At 38.6% G+C, this 8949-nt stretch overlaps 1 protein-coding gene across 20 annotated transcripts in view; it reads right to left on the bottom strand.

Annotated features, from left to right (window-relative positions):
• Window positions 1–3824: 3824 nt before the first annotated feature.
• The window catches only part of ci (cubitus interruptus), a 585789-nt gene continuing 580664 nt past the window's right edge, over window positions 3825–8949 (bottom strand). For all 20 annotated transcript variants that reach the window (XM_067094922.1, XM_067094920.1, XM_067094918.1 and 17 more), the window contains 4 exons: window positions 8161–8400; window positions 7219–8013; window positions 6626–7003; window positions 3825–6196 (listed from right to left, as the gene is read on the bottom strand). In XM_067094922.1, coding sequence (XP_066951023.1) covers window positions 4673–6196; window positions 6626–7003; window positions 7219–8013; window positions 8161–8400 — 2937 coding nt within the window. In that variant the 3' untranslated portion in view covers window positions 3825–4672. The remainder of the gene's footprint in view (window positions 6197–6625; window positions 7004–7218; window positions 8014–8160; window positions 8401–8949) is intronic.

The raw sequence follows: 8949 nt of genomic DNA on the forward strand, positions 1-8949 counted from the left end.
CTAGACCTACTCTTGTGTAGGTACGTGTAACACCTGATAAGAGATTTCTATCAGTTCATTGTCAGGAATTTATAAACTGTGTTAAGGCAGTCAACTTGTTTTATGTGAAACACTTTATTCATAATTAGTCGTATTCCTTGTAATCCCAGTAATGCTGACTTGAGGAGTTGCTTGAAGAAAGGTTCCACCATGCATGCCCAGCCCTCAGTCCACTCTTAGCCACAAGCCCTATTACTCATTTTTTCTGTATAACTTCTGAGTGTTTTTATGTAATTTTTTTTTTGCTTAAGCTTTTGTGCTTTTCCTACATAGTAACAATAAGCATGCACTGCTTTCTTTTTATTCATACCTTATATCACCTACTTGTATTTGCTCATTTTAATGGTTTTTTACTTTGTCTTGTTCTTGCTGGTTCAAACTTACTTTGCAATTTTATTTCTTATTCTTATCATTCCTATTTCTGACTTCTTTTGCAAGATAGTTCTGGAGTAACTTTCATCATTTTTGCAATCTTTCCTGTTCGTTGCATTTCCTAAAACCCTGATTATCAGGTGTACTTGAGGAGAGTGGCTTTCCTCAGTAAGGACAGCTGCTGCTGTGTGGAGGACTGGTCCAAGTCCAATTCTCCCTCTACTCCTTACTTCCTCTCAGGGTTTTGTCAGGTTCTTGTCTGCCCATCTTTGTTTCCTGTAATGCTGTGTTCTTCTGTGTCAAGGTTGTTGGCTTTTGCTCATCACTTTGACCTGATCAACCTCTTGTCTTCTCTTGGGCTTCTGTAGAAGAATGTATTCCTAAGCAACAAACCTTTCTGTGCTTGCTCACACTATGGGTCCTGTTGTTCCAGACTTCAATGGCCTTTGATTCACTTTTATGATGGCTTCCATGGCCTCCCCTGTTGCTTTTTGAGATACTGTGGAACTGTCTTGGTGCTGCAGTAGGCTTCATATTCCATCCAACAAAGCCTCTTATCCTAGCTGTTGGAATTCATGGCAACATTCAGCTGGCATAGTTTATTACAGAATCATCTAATGTCTCATTCTTACACTGGTTTTGGGTGCCTTGCTGTGATTTTTTTCTGAAGTTCTTGTCTGCCTATTGTGCAGGCATTCGAGTTAGGCTTCCAGCAGTTTGGGGCTCTTTATCCCTCATACCGTTGTTGAACCTCTTGAGTTGCTGAAATCAACCTCAGGACTTCCTCTTCTGTGTTTGCTTCCACAGCTCCATGGTTGTACTGTACATGGGTGGATTATTCTCAGGAGGCCCTTGCTCAACATACAGTAGGATTGAAGACTTCTACTCTTCTCTGCAATTTTACTTAATCAGGACCTGATAAAGTAAAATGCGCATATACCACTTGGTGAAGTCCATTTGCATGCCACGCTCATGAAAGCTCTGTCCAGTATTTACAAGAACTGAACTTATCACTTTGGGCCTTCTATTCTCCTCAGGTGCTTCTCTGCTTTGTTTTATTGTCTTGATTGTAATTCAGGATGATTGTGAATAGTGGGTTTTGTAGAACAGTTTTAAAATAAAACATTTGTTTATACAACAACCCATTAATCATAACTTCCAGTTCCCATCTCAGTTCGCTTTGCTTTTCTGGTTGGTGTTGGGCATGCTAGTGCAGTGGAACCTTTTTTGCAACTCTTCAAGTTGGTGTAAATGGTAATAAGGGTAATAATAATTAATTGATATGTATAGAAACTTTTTGTATTAAAAATGTTGTATGTGCAGGATTTCATTAGCACACTAAAGGCAGTCCCCGGTTTACGACGGGTCCGGCTTACGACGTTCCGAGGTTACGGCGCTTTTCAGATATATTCATCAGAAATTATTTCCCGGTTTGCAACGCATGTTCCAGGGTTACAATGCGTTGTACACCAACAGAAGAAATATGGCTCCAAAACGGCAGAATAATAAAAAATTGGAGTTTTTTTTGGTGAAAAACTCAATAAAAATGCAGTTTACATCGTTTTCAATACACCCAGAGCATTAAAAGTAATGTTTTCTTAGGATTTTTGACGGTTTTCGACGATCTTTCGGTTTACGACAATTTTTGGCTTACAACGCGACGTAAGTACGGAACTTCCTTTGCAGACCAGGGACTGCCTGTATTGATAAAGTTCAGGATGTTCATTAGCACATTATTGATAACGTTTGCTGCTCTTATCATTGTAAAGTATTGTGATAAAGCAGTGTCCCATATCTACACTTATAGGACTCTACTGGATTTTTTTATTATTGTAAGGCAAGTGTTCAGCTGTCTGTATTACCTACCGTGCCTAATGTTAACTTTCAGTACATTTCGGCAAATTAAAGCCAATAAGTTTAGTGACATTGCTCATTGCTGGAGAATAAAGATCTGAATAATTTGTCCCATATAACCTGTGTGGGGTATATACTTACCTCTAACTCTGGAATGGGTACTGAAAACAGAGCCTTTGATCCTGCCTCAAGAAGATCGAGAATTGACGTTGTGGCGTTTTGAACTGCCATACTTTATTTTAACAACTGACATTAGAAGACAACTCCAGAAAATTTTTGTCTATAGAAGGAACTTCTGTCTGTATATTTATTGTAACTTTATGACCAGTGAAGAATGTAAAATGTTCTTGTAGAATTGAGAAATAACATAAAATCTATTATTTATTACTATATTTTCCAACTGTGAAGGGAAAAAGCAGATTGTAGGGACTTAAAACTCATAATAGCACAAACTTGTCTGCTTGCAGAAGGCTGGGTATAACTGACCAGGCCTGTTATTATTAATGAATGGAATAATTTTATACTAATATGCATATGCATTGAAAGGAAGTGCTTATTTTCACAGAAAATTAAATGCAGTACATACTGCTTTTTAGAGGTATTAATTTTGGTTAAGCCGTGGATGTGTATTGTTCCTTGTAAACTGGCCAGCCCTAGGAAGTTAACCTTGGTAAATTATATATCAGTTTCCTGTAAACTACACTGTCAACATGTACTATATTGCAGTCAGAAGGCACACATCCTTTTTTTTTTTTTCAGTTGCAAGAGATACAAGAGATCTCTATCAATATTTTAATGCCAGATACAATATTCTGGCTTAGCTCTTCAACTCTTGGGTTAGGGTACAGATTAATCTTTTACATTCACATATCATCTCATGGGCCCGGGCAAGTTGTTACCTCTTGACAATAACCTGACTAGATGGTAAAGACCTCTGGCTTACCCTTGCCTTGGTATTTATAGTGAAAATTTACTGTAATTTAAGCACAGTGTTTTTAGCAGTTCCTATTTAGTGGGATAAAGACTCCCATTCTGTTAGGTATTACTTTGTGTATCACTTTTCTTGTATGGTGTTCTGTGTTTATGACAGTGATATACCTGGTTAGAAAGTCTATACTTCTCCGTGGCCCTTGATAGGACATAAATTTCTTTGCTCACCCGAAATTGGTGGTGGTTACGTAGGCATTTGTTTTAAGCCAAAATTTGCACTCTGGAGGTTTATAAGTGGTCCATTGTGCTGTGGGTAATAAAGGCACATATAAATCAAGTTCTTCCAAAAACTATTTCATGCATCACAAAATTTGTTAGTAGGAGTGAAAGAAAAATCTTTAATTTTCATTTAATAATTTTTTTTTGTGTGTAACAAGAAAGGGTTTTATGCAAGATTTAACAATCAGATGTACAGCATTGTCAGGACTATTTAGGTATTTGGATTATATTCTGTAATACTTGTATAATGGTAAATTGTGTTTCCTGGTGGGCTGTTAAAGCACATCAGTAGTACAGTATTCCTTTTTGGGTGTTTAGCTAGATCACCGATATAAAGGACATAAAATAGATTTTGTGGAAAAACGTCTTTATTTCAAGATGTTATGTATTATGTAAAAAAGTATTGTAAGTACAATCAGAAAATGGAAAGACTTGATGACGAAACCAATGTTATTCTTACAAAACTTAAATAATTAATCAATATACACATTTTTACAGTGTCGATCATAAAACAGCCCCTTCATTTGGCCAAATCTTCTATGGCACCTTTGAGGACGGGTTTATTCTTGTTTGGCACTATGATGGTGCATTGCATGGCACACAACAATCACCTACTGATCAATGTTCACATGGTTTGTTCATGTTTTAGAAACATGACTAACACTGGCAAGCAAAATTGCTGAGGTAATGTGGACTTTCATGTAAGCTTTTCAAAAGATTGTTCACACAGCTTTTAAGTCAGTGTTATTGTTTTCATGTGGTAAATAAGACTTTCTGGTTCACCATCAAATAGTTTCACGCTCACCGCCAAACATACTAACACCTTGCTTCCTTTTATATGGTCCTTTAGTCAGTTTTAAAACTACTAGGCCTTGCGCTTCCACTAACTGTTGATTAACCCCATGTTTCAGAAAGGCTTATGAGGTTGTAATGTCATAGGCATTTGTGAATACCACTGGTATAAATGTTTTATTAAAACTATCTCATTGGGAAGACCAATACCACTGGGATTTGAGAGTTCACGACACTTCAGTACATGGCATTTGTACAAATATATTTGTTAAATCATACAGTATTTACAACTAATTCATCACAGTCAACCGTATCAATACAACGTCTATTACTCTGCAGTCAGGTAACATTAACTTGACTGGAGATCAGTACAGAACACTTGTTCTATTTACACCAAGGAAAGGTGTCACTGCATCATTTGGAGGTATTTATTTTCTTCTTGTAATGAAGTGAGGGAGGATGTCATGTCATTTATAACCATGTTTGAAGTCTCTGCAAGAGCAACAGGAAGTGGAGTGGCAAATCTTGAGGTACCTTGTGGAGGGAGCTGAGGAGTAGGTTGCTGGGTAACAGAAGCATTAAGGGTACCTTGTGACCCAGGGCCAGTATAGCCAGCCACTGTTCCATTGGGATTCAGTTTTGGTTTTTGGTCTGTGGTACTGGTAACTTCTTCTTTCACCACTGTAGAACTCCAACTCTGACACTGTTGAACGTATTCCAATGTCCTTTGATATGTGTCTGGTTTCATGAAATTCTTACAATTACTTTTAGTGTCGACGGATTTTGTTTCTCCTGCTTTTGTTTCTGATGGTTTTGTATCAACTACTGTGTTTGATACAGATACTGCTGTCCCTGTATCAACTGCAGTGGGTTGTTGCTGAACATTATTAACTGCACCACCATCGTTACTGGTAACACCTCCAGCTACATTAGCAGCAGAGACTGAAGTATTGTTGCTATTTGTCTTTCCTCCAGATTTTGATTTACCACACTTTGTTTGAGATGATTGACTAACATCACGGCACTGAACGTCATTTCCCATAGATCCTGGATAAGACATTGGCATCATGCCTCCAGATGGGGTCATTGGACTCTGATAGGGGCCACCCATTCCCATGTAACCCATTGGTCCACCCTGCCCCATCATATTGATCTGCTGTTGAGAACCATATTGTTGTCCAGGATACTGGTTGACACTCATTTGGGAACCTTGCCAGTTACCCATTGATGCCTGTTGGCCCTGATAATTAGTCATGTCTCCCATTGTATTTCCACCACGATTTTGACATCCTCCACATGGAGCTTGGTAGGCTTGTGGAGGGAGATTAGGTGGTGCAAGATGACCACAAGCATGGACAGGGCCATAGTTACCTTGTCCCATCCCATAACCCCCTCCTCCCTGGGGCCCAATCATGCCATTATATCTTGCTTGCTGCTGCATCATTGGTCCATACATATGCTGACCCATCATTTGTCCTTGCTGCTGGTACTGTTGTTGAGCATACTGTGGCCCTTGTTGCTGATGGGTCATTTGGTAGTTAGCTGTCATGGCTTGTTGTGGATATGCTGGAGACATCTGATTATAAGCCTGAGCAGGAGCTGCAGGTGCGGGAGATGGCATAGGATTGTTAAACTGTTGCTGGGGTCCACCACCCGGCATGGACTGATTACCATATCCATGGGGGTGTGCAGGAGATGGAACTGAATACCCAGGTGATGGCTGTGGGTACTGGTAATTGCTGGCAGGGGAAGGCATGGGTTGGTTAGAGTAAGCAGGACTTAGCATAGGTTGATTTGAATATGCTGGACTGGGCATAGGGTTTCCACTATATGCAGGGGAAGCCATCTGCTGATTATGAAGGTGGTTTGGTGTATTCCCTTGACGACGACTATCTTTGGTGTCAGATTTCATCTTCTCGCCATTGCCCTTCTGCAAACAAATTAAATAATGAATATAAGGAAAAGTATAACAATTCAATTTACAATATATGTATTAAAAAAAAATAACTTCGCACTAATGCAAAGTTTTACAAAAATTAAATGAGACTACTCTTCTTAAATACAGTACACTACAGAACTTTACCATTATAATTCTAATGGCAGTAAATGAGAGCGAAATAATGTTGAATAACTTTAAATTAAAATATATATTACAATTATGTTAACTGCTGTGTGAGAAGTCATAATTGAAAAAAGCACACCTGATCTCAATCACAATAAAATTTTCAAGTAAATGAAAGCTCTTAAGGCACTTGATTACAATGATGGAGGTGGTTCTTCAAAACATGTTAAAGCATAACTAAGTGCATTAATTATATAAAGATAAAAGTTTTAGCCCTGGTGTATGTAAACAACTAACCTGGTTGAGGTAGTCGACCATATCATCTGGCAGCACCAACTTATTTTCAATAGGCTCATCCTCTGCCACCTGATCTAACTGTAAACCATGATTTGGATGCCTAGGTGTAATTGGTGGTAGTGGTGTCCGGGGATTAAAAGTAGAGTAGCTATGATGGCGCTGTAATCTCTGTCCATCTTCTGCCATACCCATTCCTCTTTCTAGTGGTCTTACAGGGTCAGAAGCTCTCCTTGGACCATCTGAACGATTCTGGTGATCTAGGCGACCCATTGGCCCTGCAGGGCCAAAATGGCCACCACCCATTGATGCACCCATACCCATCATGTTAGCTCCCCATCCTCCTTGCAGATTATCTTGACTCAAAGACATATTTTGAGTCTGAAAAAAAAAAAAAAAAAAAAAGGACAACAATTAAACACGAGTCTGAAAAGAATGATACACAAGACAATGTAATTTTAAGAATAAAGCATACATATCATATGCACTACATAATAACTTAAGTACAAGAGAAAAGAAATACCTGACGTGGTTTTTAAAATCTTGTATGCAAAAATATTTCTACACCATTCAAATAAAAATACAATTTTATTTACCTGGACAACAAGATTAGATGTGTTATATAGTTCATTTGTGGCCATTGCTCTTCTTTGAAGTTTGGCTAAGTGAGAGCTCATAGACTGAGCAATGCCAGCCATATTATAGTTTGAATTTTCAGAGGAGCGCCTTGATGAACCTAAGGATATTGGGTCATATGGGGAGGGAACCATATTCTGACGTCCCATTGAAGCAGCAGACACTTGGGATATCTCACTGCATCGCCTGCTATTTGGATGTAAAGAATCACTTCTCATACTGCCATAATATGTACTAACAGTTGAATTAGAGTCACGTCTGTTGTTCTGGAGTAACGTTTGACCTGGACGGAAATGTAAATCTATCAAGTTTTTACGTGCTTGCTGTGGAGTAGTCATACTTCCACTCATTTTAAGGTCTGTGATTCGCTGCGACAACTCTCCCACGCCATTTCCTGATGAGTGTCTTGGACCTCCAGGAAGATTAGGCAAAATATTTGCCAAGCCTTTGGCTTGTAAGCGATTTTTCAGTCTATTTCTGAGATTGCGTTCTTGTAGGTTTATTTGCCCCGACATGGAACCATCCAAACCATTTAAGGCTGCTACACCAACTGGCAAATCAACACTTGCATCGAGATCATCCTCAACTGCATCCCAAACTTCCTCTTGATCCAGGGACGCTTCATAACCAGCAGTAGTAGTGACATTGTTGTCACTTATGGGACCATCCAACAAACGGCTCTGATCCATTGGTGTTGTGCCCCCCACGACAGTATCCATATTAGGGCTATGTTGCTCTCCAGGTGACGTTGGTTCCTGAAAGGTGGAATTGTTAGAACAGTGAAGACAAACAGAATATCAGTGATAAATCGGTGATAAAAATTAAACAGAAATTTACATACAGCACATCCATGTAACTGTCATCCCTAGATAATGTGTGATTTGAAAGAATGAGTGACTTACTGATGGGCTGGAGAGAGATCCTGCTTTTCCACCATCTGAATGAGGTGAGCCTTCAGGATGAGCTGTGCCACCATCCTTCCCTCCTCCACCACTTCCTGGATTGGCACTGGGATGGTCATTCCCTTTGTGCTTCTTGGAGGCATAAAAGTCGGCCCCATGCACTGTCTTGACATGTTTCCGCAGAGAGGACGGATCTGTGTAACGCTTGGTACACCCAGGAGCCTTGCACACATATGGTTTCTGTAGAAAAAAACCCGTAAAATTAATTGTAATTATTAAAGTTATATTTAAATATCAAAATAAAACACATTTATCATTTATTTTTAGTTGAATTTCATATTTTGTATTTTTCGGCAATTATTAATAGCCTGAAAAAACCAATTTATTTTATTGTAAAAAAAAAAAATCTTAAAAAATGTGCAAAACCACAAAACAACAAAGGAACGCTACTCTTGGTTATACACTATTCTAATCAAGACAATTTAAACATGACATGACACTATAAAACGGGATAAAAAGAAAAAACTAATGTAAAACAACGTCACAACTAAACAAATGCTGTGACATGGTAGCTCAACAGGCTTTTAGTACCAATCACAAATAAAATCAGCACGGAAGCAACTTTCAATAAAAAAAAACGGTGTTTCTGATGCTTTTGCTGAATTATAAACACCACAAGAAAAGTAATTTAACATAAATGAATCCTCATGCTCATTCATTGGAGAATGCAGCTGACTATCTCATTGGCGTAGTGGTAATATATACTACTTATAATTAAAAAACTAGACA

Source organism: Macrobrachium rosenbergii, chromosome 51 (assembly GCF_040412425.1).
Source record: "Macrobrachium rosenbergii isolate ZJJX-2024 chromosome 51, ASM4041242v1, whole genome shotgun sequence".
Taxonomy (NCBI): Eukaryota; Metazoa; Arthropoda; class Malacostraca; order Decapoda; family Palaemonidae; genus Macrobrachium; species Macrobrachium rosenbergii.